At 44.4% G+C, this 20,526-nt stretch overlaps 1 protein-coding gene across 1 annotated transcript in view; it reads right to left on the bottom strand.

Moving 5' to 3' along the window:
* DCP1B (decapping mRNA 1B) overlaps positions 1-20,526 on the bottom strand; it is a 51,860-nt gene that overhangs the window by 15,218 nt on the left and 16,116 nt on the right. Inside the window, exon 4 of the mRNA XM_054386506.1 lies at positions 9,976-10,042. Coding sequence (XP_054242481.1) covers positions 9,976-10,042 — 67 coding nt within the window. The remainder of the gene's footprint in view (positions 1-9,975; positions 10,043-20,526) is intronic.

The raw sequence follows: 20,526 nt of genomic DNA on the forward strand, positions 1-20,526 counted from the left end.
ATCCCCTCTCAGTCTTCTCCTCTCCAGACTAAACACCCCCAGGGCTCTCAGCCTCTCCTCCCCAGGCAGTGCTCCAGTCCCTTCAGCATCTTTGTAGCCCTCCCTTGGACTCTCTCCAGTAGATCTCTGTCCCTCTTGAACTGGGGAGCCCAGAACTGGATGCAATATTCCAGGTGGGGCCTCAATAGGGCAGAGTAGAGGGAGAGGAGAACCTCCCTGGATCTGCTGAATACACTCTTCCTAATGCACCCCAGGATCCCATTGGCTTTCTTGGCCACAAGTGCACATTGCTGTCCCATGTAGAACTTGTCCACGAAAAAAGCCCTAAATAAATCCCCCCCATTGTCACAGTCTGTGTTTCACAATGTTTTATCACTGCAAAGCAAAAAGCAACAGGTATTACTTTATTAAGAGGAAACCTGACTACCTTCCCATTCAGCATTTCACAACAAATCCTACCTGGAACATAGTGACAGAAGAGTTGAAGCATTTTGCCATGGATTGAAATCTAAGAGGACGAGCTTTATTTGGATTTGTACTGTAGGGCACATAATTGGCCTCCTTGGCAATCAAAATTGATGTCACTTCCTCAGCATGCTTCTGGCTACAGAAGCTGTTAAGAGTGGGACAGATGATGTGAAAAGGAGAGATTCACACGTCTGACAGTGCCTTTGCATTGCAGTCTGTTAGGACCTAATGCTGCCAGCTTGACTGTGTTCACCTCCCATGGCTTTCCTCAGGGTAACAAAGACCTGGCTCTATGTCATCCCCTCCTCCTGCCTCTCCAAAGCACTGTGACACAATGTCCAACAGTCCAACACTAGGTACCACAGCCAACCCGAACGGCCAATTTCCAGCTCTTCCTCTTGGGCTCCTTTGCTACACCCTCCACATTTGTTGTAGGTTAAGGGCAATCAAGAGTTAATTGGTATAACCATAAAGAAAAGTCTTCCAGAGGCTAGGGAGTTCCAGGGAGATGGACAGCTCGACAGCAGAGGTCAGAGGGTCATCATCAGTGGCACAGAGCCACCTTGAAGGCCTGTGGTGTCCCCCAGGGATCAGTACTGGGTCCAGTTTTGTTCAGTATCTTTATCAACAACTTAGCTGAGGGGATTGAGAGTACCCTCAGCAAGTTCCTGATGACACAAAACTGGGGGGGTTGGCTGACACCCCTTAGGCTGTGCAGCCATCCAACGTGACCTGGAGGCTGGAGAGCTGGGTGCAGGCAAACCTCATGGAGTTTAGTAAGGACAAAGTGCAAGGTCCTGCATCTGGGAAGAATTAACAACAGGCACCAGGACAGGTTAGAGGCTGCGCTGCTGGAAAGCAGCTCCACAGAGAAAGACCTTGGAGTGCTGGTGGACAGCAAGTTCTGCATGGGACAGCAATGTGCCCTTGTGGCCAAGAGAGTCAATGGGATCCTGGGGTGCAGCAAGAAAGGTGTCCAGCAGGGCTGGGGAGGTTCTTCTACCTCTCTACTCTGCCCTGGTGAGACCACACCTGGAATACTGTGTCCAGTTCTGGGCTCCCCAGTTCAAGAGAGACAGAGACCTGCTGGAGAGAGTCCAGCAGAGAGCCATGAGGATGCTTAGGGGATTTGAGCATCTCCCCTGGGAAGAGAGACTGAGAGTCCTGGGGCTGTTTAGTCTGGAGAAGAGAAGGCTGAGAGGGGATCTGATCAATGTCTATCAATAGCTGAGGGGTGGGTGTCAAGTGGAGGGGGCCAGGCTCTTTTCTGTGGTACACAGTGATAAGACAAGGACCAATGGGTTCAAACTAGAACATAGAAGATTCACCTCAACATGAGGAGAAACTTCTTTACAGTGAGGGTGACAGAGCCCTGGAGCAGGCTGCCCAGAGAGGTTGTGGAGTCTCCTTCTCTGGAGACTTTCCAACCCCACCTGGATGCATTCCTGTGCAGACTACCCTGGGTGATCCTGCTCTGGCAGGGGGGTTGGACCTGATGATCTCTGGAGGTCCCTTCCAACCTGTGATGGTTTGAAACTGTCTTTTTAATTTTTCCTTGCAAAATTCAGAACAGAGAAAGTGAAAGAATGTAAATAAGTCACTATTGGGTGTAAGAAAAGCAAAATAACGATTGTTCTAAACACTTCCATTGGATAGATAGAAATGTTTAAGAACTATTACCCAAAACAAAGTAGGCACTCTGCACACTCTGCGTTCGGCAGTGGGGGCAGTTGCTGGGCTGTCTGGCTGCTGTTTCTTCTTCTCTTCTGGCTGAAGATAACACTACTGACCTTGGCAGCTAAGTTAACAACTTTCTGCTTAACTAACTCTGCTTCTCTGTCCAGGGGGGTCTGGGGGGGAAGCTCCTGGGAGAGGGAGGCCCCTTTGGGAGGGTCCCCTTGGGGGGAAGCAAAGGGAGATCGATTGTGCTTTTTCTGTTGATTGTATATATTTGTGAATGTTGTGAATTTTGTATATTTGTACATATTCATTGCATTTCATTGTAGATTTTAGACTCTGCTTGTAAATACAGCTTTTCATTTGCTTCCAGACTGAGCTAGCCTGGTTATTGTCGGTGGGGGGGGGAATTTCAGCTCACACCGACACACTTTTTATTTTTGGCGCCCAACGTGGGGCTCGATTGCTTGTTTGATTTATTTCTGCTCAGATTAGGAAGCAAAATGAAGCTGTTTTGGATTCTGAGTCATTCTATTTCATCTATTATCAGTGTGATTGTTTACAGATGGGCCATTTCTTGCATGATAGACAAGATTGTGAGATATGTGGCATATAAGTCATTTCTTTGGGTTAAGAACAAGTTACTGAATGTTGGTGAATTCTGTTGTGGTCTTATTGGGCTAAGAAGCTATGGTAACTCAACTATGGATGTGCTAGCAGACACATTTGAGTTTGTTACTCCTCTTACAACTACAGAGGGTCCTTGGAACCAGTGGTACCCTAGATATCTTGTGCTTGCCTTAATTTTGTTGCTTCTTGGAATAATCATATGGCTACTGATAGCACTGTGTCAAGAAAGACATAAGGCTACTTGCTCTTCCAACTCTGCTGTGAATGTGAAAACCAAGCCAGTAAATTTGGTGGCCACTGTAACCAGAAAGCGTAAAGGAGATGCAGATGCTGCAGGAGATGGTGCAGATGGAGATGAGGGTCCTTCTACTCAGGGTCCCTCTGTTAAGAAAGATCCTTCTGATGAGGAAGAGAGGGTTAGCCTTAAAACTCTGGTAGACCTCTTGAGACCCCACATGGATGATGGAGATGTAGGTCAGGATGTAGACCCTGGTAGATTAGCAACTCCTGGTAGTGCCTCTGAACTCAAAGAAATTCAACGGAGGATTAAAATAGGATTATGGGGACAGCAACCTCAGGATGATGATGATGATGAGGATGAGATACAGTCAGCTAATGCACCCAGACAGGAAATTAGACATGTGAGGAAGGATTACATCAGAGGAGATAATGAGCCAGTCCTGTCTTGGCTAGCCAGGTGTTTTGATATGGGAGCCCCAGCATTGGTGGTAGGCGACAAGTCGGCCTCTCAGTTGGGGATGCTCTCAAAGGATACAGGCATAGACAGGCATCTAGGCAAGTGCATTGGTAAAGTTTCTCTGTGGGCACGCCTCCTACTGGCAGTCTCGCTGAGGTACCCCAGCAGAGATGATTTACCATGGAACCCTAAGCCTTGGACCACAATAGCTGAGGGAATCAAGCGTCTGAGAGAGTTTGCTGTGAGAGAAGTAATGTATGGAGATCATAAGACCCTGAATCCTGATGAAATTCCTGTTGGAACAGGCCTTGCCAAAAAGCTCATTAAGCTTGCTCCTCCTAATTATGCCACTATTCTGGCAAGCAGGATTGTGGCAAGAAATTATGGTGGAGTGCCTCCCACTGTTGGCCATTTCACTGACCAAATGAGGCAGTTGGAGGATAGTCTTGCACGTACTTCTTTGGTTTCAGCCATTGAAACTCTGTCTGGAAAGATGGAGAATTGCATGAAAGAGCTGAAGGAGGAACTTAAAACCTCCATATCCAACTTGATGAAGGGGGATGATTCTAATTCCTCTTCCTCCAGATGGATACAAGTTTCAGCTGTCAGAAACAGACGTGCTCCAAGAAGGCCATTCCAGAATAGGTCAAACCAAAACAGACAGCAGAGGCAATCACGTGGCAGTATCTGGATAACTCTGCGTGATCAGTTTGGTGAGAACATGAACAGATGGGATGGTCAACCAACTTCTGATCTTTTCAAGAGGTTACGGGAGCTGCAGAGGGGCAGATCCCGAGGTAGCAATACCAGGAGGGTAGCTGTCGCTTCCTCAGTTTCCCAGAACAACTCTGATAGCTCCAACAGTGATCCTAATTCTGGTGCTGGACGTTGTGCCAGCTGTACATGTGGAGGTAATCCCCACAACTAGGGGTGCCCTGCCTTCCGCCAGGGGGAGGTAAGGGATAATGGAGATAACAGAATCTATTGGGATGTGTACATCCAGTGGCCTGGCACTTCAAAATTTCAGAAGTACAGGGCCTTGGTTGACACAGGAGCTCAGTGCACCATAATACCATCAAATTATCAAGGGGGAGAATCTATAACCATTCAGGGAGTCACTGGTGGATCTCAAGAGTTGTTTAAGATAGAAGTTGATATAAGTTTAACTGGGAAGCAGTGGAAGAAACATACTATTGTAACAGGTCCTAATGCACCTTGTATTTTGGGAATTGACTTTCTGAGAGAAGGGCGTTTTAAAGACCCTAAGGGTTACAAATGGGCTTTTGGAATAGCAACTGTAGAAATTGATGGAGGAAAATTGAAGTTGTCCATTAGACCTGAGCTTTCAGATGAATCTGCAGTTGTTGGACAACATGAGATAGAGGATGTAAAGCTGCCGGTTGCTTCTCAAACTGTGCATCACAGACAATACAGAACCAACCGTGACTCTTTGGTGCCCATTCAAAACTTGATTTGTCAGTTGGAGAGTCAGAAAGTCATCAGCAAAACTCATTCACCTTTCAACAGTCCAATCTGGCCTGTGAGAAAGCAGAATGGAGAGTGGCGTCTGACAGTTGATTTCCGTGCCTTGAATGAAGTAACTCCACCCATGAGTGCAGCTGTACCAGACATGATGGAACTCCAATATGAGCTGGAATCCAAGCAGGCCAAATGGTATGCTACCATAGACATTGCTAATGCTTTCTTCTCTATTCCCATAGCAGAGGAATGCAGGCCTCAGTTTGCTTTCACCTGGAGAGGCATTCAGTACACATTCAATCGTTTGCCCCAGGGGTGGATTCACAGTTCAACCATCTGCCATGCAGTGATCCATGATGCTTTGGAGAAAGGTGGAGCTCCAGAACACATTCAGTTCATCGATGACATCATCGTCTGGGGTGAGACTGCTGAAGAAGTCTTCGAGAAAGGTAACAAAATCCTTGACATTCTCTTGCAAGCTGGTTTCGCTATCAAGCGAGACAAGGTGAAAGGACCTGCCAGAGAAATCCAGTTTCTGGGAGTGCGGTGGCAAGATGGTCGCCGTCACATCCCAATGGATGTGATAAACAGAGTCTCCACCATGGCAAATCCCATCAACAAGAAAGAAACTCTGCGTTTCTTAGGCATAGTGGGATTTTGGAGACTGCACATTCCTGGATACAGTCAGACTGTGAAACCTCTCTATGATGTGACTCGAAACAGTTTCCAATGGGGTCCTGAGCAACAAGCAGCCTTTGACCAGATCAAGCGAGAGGTAGTCCAAGCGATGGGTCTGGGACCTGTCCGAACTGGTCCAGACATTAAGAACATTCTGTACACGGCCGCGAGTGACAATGGTCCAACCTGGTGCTTATGGCAAAGAGCTCCAGGGGAGACACGAGGACGTCCTCTTGGTTTCTGGGGTCGTGGCTACAGAGGCTCAGAGGCAAACTACACTCCAACAGAGAAAGAGATTTTAGCTGCTTATGAAGGAGTGAAAGCTGCTTCTGAAGTGATTGGAACTGAGTCACAACTTCTTCTAGCTCCTAGATTGCCAGTTCTGAATTGGATGTTCAAAGGCAAAGGTTCTTCACCACATCATGCAACAGATGCTACCTGGTCTAAGTGGATGGCTCTGATAACACAGAGAGCTCGAATGGGAAATCTCGAAAGGCCTGGTTTGGTGGAGGTGATCACAAACTGGCCAGAAGGCACAAGCTGTGCTAAACCTCCAGAGGAGAGAGTAGCTCGTGCAGAGGAAGCTCCTCCTTACAGTGATCTGTCTGATGATGAAAAGAGATATGCTTTGTTCACAGACGGTTCCTGTCGTCTTGTTGGGAACAAGCGGAGATGGAAATCTGCAGTGTGGAGTCCAACGCGCAGAGTTGCAGAAGCGAGAGATGGAGAAGGAGAATCCAGTCAATTTGCAGAGGTAAAAGCTGTCCAGCTAGCTCTTAACGTAGCTGAACGTGAGAGATGGCCAAAGCTTTATCTCTACACTGACTCATGGATGGTAGCCAATGCCTTGTGGGGTTGGCTGAAAGACTGGAAAAAGAATGGCTGGCAGAGGAAAGGAAAGCCAATCTGGGCTGCAGATCTGTGGCAAGACATTGCTGCTCCCATTGAGAGAATCCCAGTGAAAGTGAGACACATCGATGCTCACATTCCTAAGAGCAAAGCTACAGAGGAACAACAACACAACCATCAGGCAGATCTAGCTGCAAGAGTTTCCCAGGTGGACACAAACTCTGATCCTGATCCTGATCTTGACTGGAAACACCGAGATGAGCTGTTCTTAGCTCGGTGGGCCCATGACTCGTCAGGACATCAAGGCAGAGATGCAACCTACCGATGGGCTCGTGACAGATCCATTGACATTTCCATGGATGCTATCACACAAGTCATCCATGACTGTGACATTTGTGCTGCTATTAAGCAGGCAAAGCGGATCAAGCCCTTGTGGTACGGTGACCGATGGTCCAAGTACAAGTATGGTGAAGCCTGGCAGATTGACTACATCACTCTACCTCGTTCTCGATCTGGTAAGCAGTATGTGCTGACTATGGTAGAGGCAAGCACTGGATGGCTGGAAACTTATCCAGTTCCTCATGCAACTGCACGTAACACCATTCTTGGTCTGGAAAGACAAATCCTGTGGAGACACGGAACTCCAGAGAGGATTGAGTCAGACAACGGAACTCATTTCAAGAACAATCTTGTAAAAAACTGGGCCAAAGAGCACGGCATCGAGTGGATATTCCACATTCCCTACTATGCACCAGCTGCAGGGAAGATCGAACGCTACAACGGTTTGCTGAAAACCACTCTCAAAGCCATGGGGGGTGGATCTTTGAAAAACTGGGAGAAACATTTAGCACAAGCAACCTGGTTGGTGAATAGTAGAGGTTCAGTGAATCGAGCTGGACCTGCCCAGTCAGATTTGTTGCGAAAGGAAGAAGGTGATAGAGTTCCTGTTATCAGAGAAAAGAATCTGTTAGGCAAAACTGTTTGGGTATTTTCTCCCTCAGGAGAGGCCAAACCTGTCCGAGGGGTGGTTTCTGCTGAAGGTCCTGGTCACACCTATTGGGTGATGCAAGAAAATGGTGAAATTCAGTGTATTCCACAAAGAAATCTAACTTTGGCTGAGAGAGGTTAAATTCAGAGTGTTGCACAGATACAGCATCGCGCCCAAGAGGAGAGTTCATGAGATCTACGGTGCACGAACCCTGAGAGCCCTGAGTCACCTGAGAGTCCCTGTTCCTTTCTTCGCTCCATCTGTGAGGAAACAAGCTGTTTGCTGTTTTTCCTGTGATTTGACTCTTTTGAATCATCTACATCTGAGATAGCCGGAATGGACTATGGTCTTTATTCACCTATTGTTGTAGATATTATTTTAGATTAGATAAATGATAGTAGCAGCCAATGGAATTGTTTAGAAGGGGTGGACTGTGATGGTTTGAAACTGTCTTTTTAATTTTTCCTTGCAAAATTCAGAACAGAGAAAGTGAAAGAATGTAAATAAGTCACTATTGGGTGTAAGAAAGCAAAATAACGATTGTTCTAAACACTTCCATTGGATAGATAGAAATGTTTAAGAACTATTACCCAAAACAAAGTAGGCATTGCACTTCTGCGTTCGGCAGTGGGGGCAGTTGTTGGGCTGTCTGGCTGCTGTTTCTTCTTCTCTTCTGGCTGAAGATAACACGTACTGACCTTGGCAGCTAAGTTAACAACTTTCTGCTTAACTAACTCTGCTTCTCTGTCCAGGGGGGTCTGGGGGGGAAGCTCCTGGGAGAGGGAGGCCCCTTTGGGAGGGTCCCCTTGGGGGGAAGCAAAGGGAGATCGATTGTGCTTTTTCTGTTGATTGTATATATTTGTGAATGTTGTGAATTTTGTATATTTGTACATATTCATTGCATTTCATTGTAGATTTTAGACTCTGCTTGTAAATACAGCTTTTCATTTGCTTCCAGACTGAGCTAGCCTGGTTATTGTCGGTAGGGGGGGGGAATTTCAGCTCACACCCACACACAACCTCTGATATGCTGTGACACTGTGATACTGTGACAGTTCATCCCAGGATATTATAATCTGTTATTCTATTTTGTTTTCCTGTATCTCTCTATCTAAGGGGGTGTACAGCCAATTTCTCTCTCTGCTCTCCATCTCAGGACATGTGTGCTTATCTTACGGTTTGTGGGGGAGAAGTTTTCTGCTGGCCTTGGCTGGCAGGGAATTTCCTGCCACACCACAGGGCCTGGGGAAGCCTGCAGCAGGCCTGGGTCTAGTGTTGGGGGGGGGACGGGGGGGGGGCAGTGTGGCTGCTCCTGGGCTGCTGAGGGGGTGGAGGTTGTCAGAAGGCTCTGGAAGGTTCTGGCCTGGTAGGCCCAGGTGAAGGACTGAGCCTAGTTTGTGAATGGAGTCCTTCTACCTGAATATATGTTTTGTATATATTTGTAAATAGAATTTCCATTTCGAATCCCAGAATCATGGAATTGTCAGGGTTGGAAGGCACCACAAGGATCACCCAGTTCCAACCCCCTGCCATGGGCAGGGACACCTCACACTACATCAGGCTGACTAAACTGCCAATCCAGTGTGGAGCTTTTTTATTTCACTCCTTGGTAAGGGGTAAAATATCTTCTTCGTCCTTTTGCCCAGGACAACATTATAGCTCTAAAAAAACTGGATTGAATATGTTGATGAACTCAGTAAGACTTCAGCTCCTTCCTCCTCCAAACAAAGGAGAAAATCTGCAGAACATAGTGGATCATTGCAAAGAAGCCAAGCAGAGAGCAGAGCAGAAGAATGAGCCCTGTCCATCCTGGACATGTGAAGGAAGGCAGCAAATAAACTACCCATGATACTGTTACATCGAAATACAGCTGAGAATACAGGTCTGCTTGAAATTTTAATCTCTGACTTGACTGCAAAATTGTGTAACGTAGAGAAAACAATATTACTGTGTACCTAAAAGAAATTAATTCCAAACTAATTAAAGTCTTGCTTTATACTTGAAAAACAAAGCGAATTTTGTATCTATTGCTAAGAAATGAGGAAGCAAGGAATTCAGCCATACTGCAGAAACAGGATAAAAATGACAGAAATGGTATTATTCTAGATTGCTTTCATGGTAGCCTGCACATACACTGATGTAAGGCAAAAAAAAAGGCAACAGCAACATTAAAAAGGAAAATCTCCCCAAACTGAATTTTATATTAAAACCCCAAAGAATACAATTCTTCAAAACAGATCTCTGAGTCATCAGTAAACAAATCAGATGAACCATTATACTCTGATGTCGCTGGAAAGTTACACAGCAAATCAGGAAAAAGTATTGCAATTCAGTAGGGCTTTTTTTCTGATGACAGGAAATAGAGGCATGATAACTTTACCTGCAACCACGTCTATAAATACCAGCTTAAAGCAGGCAAGTCCGACCAGCTGAGTAATGTGGTGTGTAGGTATGTAGAGAAATACCCGTGTTCAGAGAAGCACAACAGCCTTGTGTAGCCAGCACTTACTTTTTCATGAGCTCTGCAATTCTTTGGCATTCTTCCTTATCATAAAACCAAATCCCATAGATGGACACTGTAAATGCACATCAAACAACAAGCCATCAGCAGCGTCTCAAACAGCACTTCTACCTGGTAGCTATTGAAAAGTGATCTGTACAGTGGTGGTTAAATTTATTTCTGTCTTAAATATTCCCAATTTACAAACATAGGAATGACATTTCAGATCCTCCAAAACACAAAAAGATCAAAGGCATATCACTAGGGATGTAAATTACATGCTCTTGAATCTTCCATAAAGGCAGAAGTATTTGATCCTTTTCTTCAGAACACCAAACCAGAGAGGGTTTTTTTTTTTTTCCTTTTTCTTTCAAACCTTTTCTCCTCTGTAATTTTTTTCAGTTGTCAGATCAAATCCATTAGATTCCAGTGGCTGGCACACTGCAGCTAGTGTGGCATGCAAATGTAAGTGAGCAAGATCTGTTTAGTTTTCGACAACGTTCAGGCCTAGCTTGTATATCATCAAAGTTGTCAGACTGGTTCCAACACAGCTCTGCCTCCCTGTAGATTTCCTAGGATGTTTCCACCACAAAAGAAGTAATTATCTGTAGGCAACCCCAGGATTAGAAAATCTATATCTAACTTCGGACCTCTGCTAATGCAAACACCTGCAGCTTTGCCCAGCAACAACATTTCAATTTAACAATTCAAGATTGTTCAATTTAACAGTTCAAGATTCTCAGACATATGCAGCACTAATGAAACCATCATGATGGTAATAGCTTGAATGGAACTGTAATTAGAGCAGGTCCCACCATCACCATAAACATTAAGTTTTTTTCCACTCACAACCATGGTATATATAGCTCCAGTATGATAGCTTGGGAATAATCTACCACCTAGCCCCAGAACAGTCTGTCCACATTTGTAGCAGCCCTGGTTTTAACCTCAGGCACACATTTTCTGTGAGAAGATGGGAGAAGCACTTAAATGCTTGACACTGACCTTCCCTTCCCTGTTACTGCAACCTTATGCAACATCCATGATCCTTTTACGTGGCGTGGTAGGAAACAGGTAGCTGTTGTATTTCTGCCCCCTTCGCCCTCCTGCTACGCTGCACCTTACTAAGAAAGGGCAATTCACAGAACCAGAGAATATTAGGGGGCCAGAAGGGACCTCCAAAGCTCATCCAGTCCAACCCCACTGCCAGAGCAGGGTCACCTAGAGCACATCACACAGGAACACATCCAGGCAGGTTTGGAATATCTCCAGAGAGGGAGACTCCGCAACTCCCCTGGGCAGCCTGTTCCAGTGTTCTGTCACCCTCACAGGGAAAACATTTTTCCTCATGTTTCCTTGGAACTTCCTATGTCTCAGCTTCCACCATTGCCCCTTGTGCTGTCATTGTGCAATGATGTTCATGACACCATCTTTACAATTATGATACAAGCATTGTGATGCCCCTTCCACTCTGCTCAGGATCCATCAGTGAGAGAGAGACTTGCCTGTTGAAGCTCTGCGGCACAAGGTGAGAGGACTACAGCAAGGAATGGAAGATATAAAAAACCCTGCAGCTAAGGCAGCTGCCACGCTATCTGGGAAAGCTGGATTCCATCTCTGACACTACCCTGGAGATATTATGCGATGATACATAAGTTGTGAAATGCCATCTGAAGTAGCTGTCACTGACTTGACTGTGTATGCCTCGTTTCCCAGGGCTTCATTTGAGGTCCCAGGGCTTGGGTGTGAGATCTGAGTGCACGACCTGCAGAAACACCAGCTACTTAGAATCAAAATCCAAGTCTGTAAGAAGTGGATTTGAATAGAGGAATGCTAAATATATTGGAAAAATTAGGCCTGAGTAATTTAAAGTCAGATAACTTGCACTTCATTGATCTCTGTAATTGTAACTACTCTGTCCTTGGATCCTAATTTGTAAAATGAGAAGAGTAACACTTCTATTCTGAGTAAGGTAAAACAGTTCAGTTTATTCATGCCATATCAGCTGTTCTACTGATTAGTATCATAGGAAACAACAACAAGGAAAAAAGCATTTAATAGTTCTGTCCCTAATACAGAACTTCAGTGGTGTTCTTCAGCATCAGAACTTCAGCAGCTTCTCTTTACACAAATGCCATTCAGACTGTTCGAGAACTGAAGTTCTTCTTGTAAAAGAAGATGATCACATAATTTAAAACTCCGTAAGTCCAAAAAAAAACCCAATAGTGAGATTTCACAAGCAGAATTAATTATGGTATTTACTGATTTAGGAGCCTTAAAGTTCATGTAGTTCTTTACAACCTTAAAGTTCTTTCACACACAACATTTTTCTTAGCTACTTAGGAATTTAAAAGCAAAATGCTAAGAAAAAAAAATCAATTTCATCCTATTATACCATATTGACAGTGATGTAGCTGATCAACAAATATGGAATTTTTAGGTCTCTTGCTTCTCTACATTGTGTAAAAGCAGCACAATACTAAATATATATAAAACAAACAGTTGTTTCTAAATAATGGAAATTCAGCTTAGATATATCATAGAATCATAGAATGGTCTGGGTTGGAAGGGACCTCCAAAGGGACATCCAATCCAACCCCCTCCGCAGTCAGCAGGGACATCCTCAACTAGATCAGGTTGGCCAGAGCCCTGTCCAGCCTCGCCTTCAGTATCTCCAGGCATCGAGCCCCAAACACCTCCCTGGGCAACCTCTTCCAGTGTTCCACCACCCTCATAGTGCAGAACTGGTTCCTAACATCCAATCTAAAGCTGCTCTTCTCTACTTTGAAGTAATTTTCCCTCCTCCTCTCATTGCAGGCCTTTGCAAACAGTCTCTCTCCATCCTTCCTGTAGGGACCTTTCAGATACTGGAAGGTCTTTATTAGGTCTCACCAGTATCTTTTCATCTCCAGGCTGAACACCCCCAGCTCCCTCAGCCTGTCCTTGAAGCAGAGGTGCTCCAACCCCCTGATCATTTTCATGGCCCTTCTCCACAGGGCTGCTTTCTATCACCTCATCCCCTAGTCTGGATTGATAGTGAGGATTGTTCCAGCCCAGCTGCAGGACCCTGCACTTGCTCTTGTTGAACCTCATGAGATTCACCTGGGCCACCTCTCCTGTTTGTCCAGGTCCCTCTGGATGCCATCCTGTCCCTCTGGTATATCAACAGCAGCACTCAGCTTGGTGTCATCTGCACTCCTGCTGATAGTGCCTCGATTCCACTATGTCTTTGATAGAAATACCACTTCATCTCTGTAAGTTCTTAGAGGGAAGCCAACATTTTTAGGATGTTCCAAGCATAAAAAGATCAAGAAAGTGAAGCAAGGTAAGAGTTTTTCAAACAACAAACCGCTGTATTTTAATATGAGCTTAATTTAAATTCCTACAAAGCTACTGAAAACACCCAATCTGTTAAAACCTCAGACAATGTTCTTTCATTTAAATCACAGCATGTCAGGGGCCAGAAAGGACCTCAAAAGCTACATTCAGTCCAACCCCCCTGCCAGAGCAGGAGCACCTTAGAGCACGTCACACAGGAACACAGCCAGGCAGGTCTTGAATATCTCCAGAGAGGGAGACTCCACAAACACCCTGGGAAGCCTCTTCCAGAGTTCTGTCACCCTCACAGGGAAAAACTTTTTCCTCCTGTTTCCATGGAACTTCCTATGCCTCAACTTCCACCACTGCCCCTTGTGCTGTCACTGGGCATCACCCAGCAGAGCCTGGCTCCAGCCTCTGGGCACTCACCCTGCACATCTTTATCAACATGAAGGAGGTCACTCTCAGGCTCCTCCTCTCCAAGCTACAGAGCCCTCAGCTCCCTCAGGCTCTCCTCATAAGGAAGATGTTCCACTCCCTTCATCATCTTTGTGGCTCTGTGCTGGACTCTTTCATGCAGTTCCCTGAGTCTTGAACTGAGGGGCCCAGAACTGGACACAATATTCCAGATGCAGCCTCACCAAGACATATAAGAGGGGAACCTCTCTTGACCTACTAACCACAGCCCTTCCAATCCATCCCAGAATGGCATTTCCCTTCTTGTCCACCAGAGCACATTGTTGGCTCATGGTCAACCTCCCATCCACTAGGACCCCCAGCTCCTGGTTGATAAAGTTCCTGATCCACTTACTTTGGGAACTTAGAACAGAGAAAAGGGAAAGGATGCCTTAGTAATTCCATCATTATGCATGAATAAGCAGGGTAAAAAGCCAGTTATTAAAGGGAAAAGAATCCTGATCAGAGACATCTCAATGCAAACTGATGAATGGAGAGTGAAAAAGTTGCTTTGCAGTTTGACGAGTCAATTCATGTGAGGAGGGAACTGCTCAAGCAACTTTTGTAAAAAAGAAAACAAAACACCCTGAAATAATAAGAAAATAGACAACAACAAAAAGCCCAGTAACATGCAAGACTCCTTCAAAATCCCTTTCCCCACAAGCAGACGGTTTGAGAGTGGGCAATGATTTGCAGCTCTACTAAAGTCAAGAATTAGTTCCTCACTGCCATCTGTTCAATTGTGCTTGGAGCTATGCCTTGAAAATCAACCCAAGAAACAATTTTTTCTTAATAGGATGGACCCTAAAATATCATTGTCATCATCTACCAGTCATGACAGTTGGGTGACCAATTTGCAGGCATTCAGACAGAGCCAGCAAATATTCTAATTTCATGAGGCAAAAAGTGGAGAAACTGGAGATGGTAGATTATTTATTAAATCACATCTGAGGCCCTACTGTGATAGCCTGACTCCAGGCTGAATTTTAATCAAAATCTTTCTGAAATTCCTAATGAACAAATCATCAACTCTATAGCAGATATAAACAGGATTGGCAGTCTGTAATGCCCCTTAAACAGCCTCAAAGCTAAAGCTACATTACTACTGTAGGGAACGTTAAAGCCCATTGATCAATTTATTTACATAAAGCTCAGCAGACATGAAAGTTCATCACCAGGTGACCCACCTGGGTTCCAACAACCCCATGGCAAGCTACGGGCTTGGGGATGTGTGGTTGGAAAGCTGTGACTCAGAGAGGGACCTGGGGGTTCTGGTTGACAGTCAATTAAATATGAGCCAGCAGTGCCCAGGTGGCCAAGAAAGCCAAAGGCATCCTGGCTTGGATCAGAACCACTGTGGGCAGCAGGGACAGGAGGTGATCATCCTCCTGTGCTCAGCACTGCTGAGGCCACACCTCCAGTGCTGTGTTCAGTTCTAGACCTCTCACTCTAGGAAGGACATTGAGGGTCTGGAGTGTGCCCAGAGAAGGGCAATGAGGCTGGAGAAGGGCCTGGAGCCCCTGGGCTACCAGGAGGGGCTGAGGGAGCTGGGGGTGTTCAGGCTGGAGAAGAGGAGGCTGAGGGGAGACCTCATTGCTCTCTACAGCTCCCTGAAGGGAGGTTGGAGTGAGGAGGGGACAGCCTCTGCTCCTTGGTGGCAAGGGACAGGAACAGAGGAAATGGTTCCAAGCTGCAGCAGGGGAGGTTCAGGCTGGATGCTAGGAAATATTTCTTCCCAGAGAGGGCTCTTGGTCATTGGAATGGTCTGCCCAGGGCAGTGCTGGAGTCCCCATCCCTGGAGGTGTTTGCACAGTGTGTGGAGCTGGTGCTTAGGGACATGGTTTAGTGTTGACTCTTCAGGGTCGAGGGTAGGACTGGATGAGCTTGGAGGTCTCTTCCAACTGGATGGTTTCTGTGATCTTGATCTCTTCCTTACTTTTTGGAAATGAGCCCAAAGGTAAACTGAATTTGCAGGATTTCCCTTATCACATTCTGGTGATGCCACAAGAGATTTCCAGTCACAACACAACAGTAGCATCTACATTATGACCCAGCTGGCTTAGTGCATTTTTTTTTTCCTCCACCACTGGCTTTCCAGTCACATTCCCTGCATCTCCAGTTCCAAATAATTTTTAAATCATGATGCTGTGTGACATGGAAATTAAGGCAGGAAGTCCATAGATGTCAAGCTATCAATTTCTGAAATAACAAGTTGTTCTTAATAAATTCTTTATTGTTCTCATATAAAAGTTGTTCTCACAAACCAAATGGTTCTCATTACTGTTTCACAATAGACTTCTGAAATGCCCACATCAGACTGGAGCTCCACTGCCTTTTGTAATGGAAATTATTCATCAGTCTTTCGCAAGGAGTGTAAAAGCTACTTGAAGAGGTATTAAGATAAACAAATGGTGGGTGAAAGTACAGCTCCATTTTTGATACAGAAAAAAATATAGAAAGGTAAGTGAGTAACTCTGCTGCAAGGCTAAAAACCAAATCAAATTATCCTGAGTCAACAAAAGCATCTTTCCTATGAAATAAACTCCATCAGAGAAGGGCTCAGTGGAAAAAACCCTTATTCCTTAACACCTGAAACTCCTGCCTGTATCAGCTCAGCAGCTCCTTTCTGCAGCAAACTATAAAACATGTCTTCAGTGCACTAAAATGAAGCCAGGAATCAGCTGAACATAACACAAACATGCCATCACACAACTCTAGGCTAAATCTGTATCTGTAGCTTTGGTTAGTAGAAAGGTTTACACTAACGTAACACAATCACAAGTGGAAAAGGGTAAACTAGAAAACATGCTCTTGATTCTGTGCACATCACATCTCACCTAGTAGCCAAAAGCAATGAGAACCCTCCTCAATCAAGGAGACAACACTGCCTTTGCAATGGATCACAGGGTGTCAGGGGTTGGAAGGGACCTGTGAAGATCTTCCAGCCCAACCCCCCTGCCAGAGCAGGATCACCTATAGCAGATCACGCAGGAATGCATCCAGGTGAGTCTTGAAAGTCTCCAGAGAAGGAGACTCCACAACCTCCCTGGGCAGCCTCTTCCAGTGCCCTGGGACCCTCACAGTAAAGAAGTTCTTCCTCATGTTGAGGTGGAACCTCCTGTGCTGTAGTTTCCATCCATTGCCTCTTGTCCTATCCCAGGGCACAAGTGAGCAGAGGCTGTCCCTGTCCCTTCCTTCCTGACCCCCAGCCCTCAGCTATTGATAGACATTGATCAGATCCCCTCTCAGTCTTCTCCTCTCCAGACTAAACACCCCCAGGGCTCTCAGCCTCTCCTCATCAGGCAGTGCTCCAGTCCCTTCAGCACCCTTGTAGCCCTCCCTTGGACTCTCTCCAGCAGATCCCTGTACCTCCTGAACTGGGAAGCCCAGAAAAAGTTTACTTTTATTTTAAAGACTAGGAAGAACAACTGCTGTTACTTTCTCAATTTCCAGCCTTTTTATTTCCATCCTGCCTTCCACTAGGTTAAGGAAAACAGCATATAATGCTTTCCTGTGGCGTATCTGTGCTTCCAGTCTGATGGGGAATAAAGTGTGCTCCACTGTTTGTGACATGCACAGCTGATGGAGGACTCATCAGGATTCAAACATTGTGGTTTTCATTTATAATTTAGTGAAATCCACGACTATGTTCCCAATGATTTTTAAAGAGAATCTCTGAGGTACCTGCCAAGGGTCAAAGAACATGTCTAATTCCAGAACCATAGCCAAGTTCAAGGTCAAATTCTCCAAACTCTGCTGATGCCCTTTTTCCAGTAAAATAGAAAGAAATAAAGAAGGAATCAAAATTTTAACATCAGATCCACATTCAACACCATGTTACTCTGTTTTGCTTTGGTTTTTATTCCTGAAACTCTCACTTTTACTATTATCAGTCTAACAGACTGTAACTCCCAGGGTCACAGGATGTTAGGGGTTGGAAGGGACCTCTGGAGATCTCCAAGTCCAAGCCCCCTGCCAGAGCAGGACCATAGAATCCAGCACAGGTCACACAGGAATGCATCCAGACAGGGATGGAAAGTCTTCAGAGAAGGAGACTCCACAACCTCTCTGGGCAGCCTGCTCCAGTGCTCTGGGACCCTTACAGTAACTCTCACAAAGTTATGAATAACTTCAAAATGGGCTTAATGAGGAAATTAAGCAACCTTAACTATACATGATGTTTCTAATTCTGACTGTTGTGATCTCATCTCTTTATTTCTTCATTGCATACCTTCAGATCTTAAGTAATGGAAATCCATTTGCAGATGTGGCTTAAGCTCTTAACCTGCAACAGCACAAGTTTTAAGTAGCTTGTGTAATATATATTTGTTCTTGCAACAAGTAATGCCTAAGAAACATCATAAGATCAGCAGAATTAAAGCAACGCTTTGTATTTTTCCATTTGGATTCTCTGCACATTCCACCAGTTTGGAGGTAATTTCTTCATTTTTCCTACTTTATTTTGACTTCCAAAAACGGTTAGAAAAGGAATGAAATTATCCACATAGAAACAAAACTGAAGTCAACTGTTCTTGCTGAAACCTCAAATGTTTGGTTTATATTTTGAGCATATCTTATGTATCTGCTTGTATTGATTTGCCACAGCCTGTTAATATGTTATATTCAACACATGAAAAAAAGTTCTGTCATAGTCTGTAGACATTCCTTCTCTTCTTGTCAGCTGTTAAATTGCCTTATCTGCAGAGCTGCCTTTGGAAATTTTGAAGTATGTATGATTTGTAGGGATAGAAGACAATTCCAAAGGCACAGAAAGGGCTTTCACTCTTCTCTCATAATGACAGGCAAACATTCCAAAGGCACAGAAAGGGCTTTCACTCTTCTCTCATAATGACAGGCAAACAATAGTAGATTTTCTCCAGTTGTAGGTATGTTTGAGCTGTCCTCAAAAGCTAAATTTCAGTAGGAGTCTGCACCTTGGATCCTTTATCTTTCACATACGGGCACTGCATTTTTACAGGCTTGAAAACTGAAAGACCATTAAATTTAAAGTACTACTACCAATGTTTAAAATCTATTTTATGACTTACTTCTTACTTACGGCATTTGCAGTTTATTAATTCCTTTCACGAAGATGCCAATGCCACCTCTTTGAACTACCTTGCTGCTTTTGACTGCTGTAATTATTTAAAAAAATATTTTGAGTACTAAAGTTGAGTTCAGATTACTACCAACATCAGCCTCTTCCTGACTTTTCTGCCTTCTTACACACAAGCCATGCACAGAGAGAGCAACAGAATGTATTCCTGATATCAAGGTTGTCTCCAAGAAAATGCAATTTAAGCAGTAAGCATGTCCTTATTTTAAACCTGTAATCCAACAGAAAAAAAAACCCAACAAAAAACAACCAACCCAAAACACATATATCAAATTCATTTGACATTAGCAGCTAGATATTTCATAACAGCAGCACTGGCAGGTGCCCTGCTATTTTGGATCCTTGATTTTACATTAGTATATTTAAATTCACATCCAAATCTGGAATTTTGCATTGGGTGACTTTCACTACAGCAATTGCATTATTTTCACACAGAAAGGAAAAGTGCGTATTTCATTTTGCTTCAGAAGTCAGCAGTATTTTACTAGCTCATGCATAATCCTCCGGGAATAAAACCTATCTGTAATCATCCTCTTCTTCCTCCGTCTCTCCCCTCCTTCAGCTTTTAACTCTCTCCGTGCAAATTGGAACCTCTACTATGTTTTTCTTTTGGGAAGAGAGATGTACCAAATACTGGTGTGAGATGAAAATGACAACAAAAAGCAGCAAAGCACTGCAGCAAGGCGTATGATGCCTTGCACAGAAATCCAATGTTATTTCTCTCCTTTTCAAATGATGATGAAATTTGAAGGAGCTCTTTGTTAAGAGATGCTACACACTCCTGTGCGGAGGATTTAACACTGTATGGTGTTCAGCAAATACTGAAATTGGACAGAAAGGCAGAGACAAAAGAATTGATGGAGCTCAAACTGCAAGTCTGTATCCTAAGACACTGACCAGCACCAGATGATTCACAGGAAGAATCTTCCTAGGCCCTTTATGTTGACTTCTGACCTAAAGCATGTGTCTTACATAACTTTTTTTTCCCCCTTTGAGCTACAGCACCTCTGATTGGTTTCATTCATATAAATAGCATCTCTGCTATGCAAGGGGATTACTAAAACAGGCTTCAAAAGACCCAGGAGTATGCATGTCCAAAATAATGAAGCTAGCAAGCAAACCTCACATCTTTTTAAAAGACTGATTTTGAGCAATGCATTATGATATGAAGACTTTCTGGTTTATTAAATCCTAATAAAGCAAGGTCTGCACTGAAAAATCAACACCTGGGCTCTAAATGGATGCAGCCATGAGAGCAGAGCAGATAGCAAATATGAAGCCCAATGCTGTCACTGGTTTGCACACCAGCTAAGACAAAAAAGCAACACTGCATTTGCAAGCCTTAGTGGAATTCCAGTGGAGCAGTTGCACCATGTTTCTGTATAGAACACATTCCTTGTCCTTTAAAGGGTATGCTCTCTCATACTTGAGCAGGGTTGCTTTCTTTTATCCTCCTGTAACTGAAAAGTATTGTTTACAGCCCAGTTAAGGCTTGTTTTGACGAGGAGAGAGCTGATGAGGCACTCAAGCTCTTGTATTAAATCAATAGCAGAGAGAAGCAAGCAGCTTGTGTATGTGCTGTGGGCTACACTTGCTCACATATTCATCTTCCATGTTTTGAGAGAAGGTTACAAATATTTTTATATATATATATACACACGCATTAAAGG

This window comes from Indicator indicator, chromosome 14 (assembly GCF_027791375.1).
Source record: "Indicator indicator isolate 239-I01 chromosome 14, UM_Iind_1.1, whole genome shotgun sequence".
NCBI classification, from domain to species: domain Eukaryota; kingdom Metazoa; phylum Chordata; class Aves; order Piciformes; family Indicatoridae; genus Indicator; species Indicator indicator.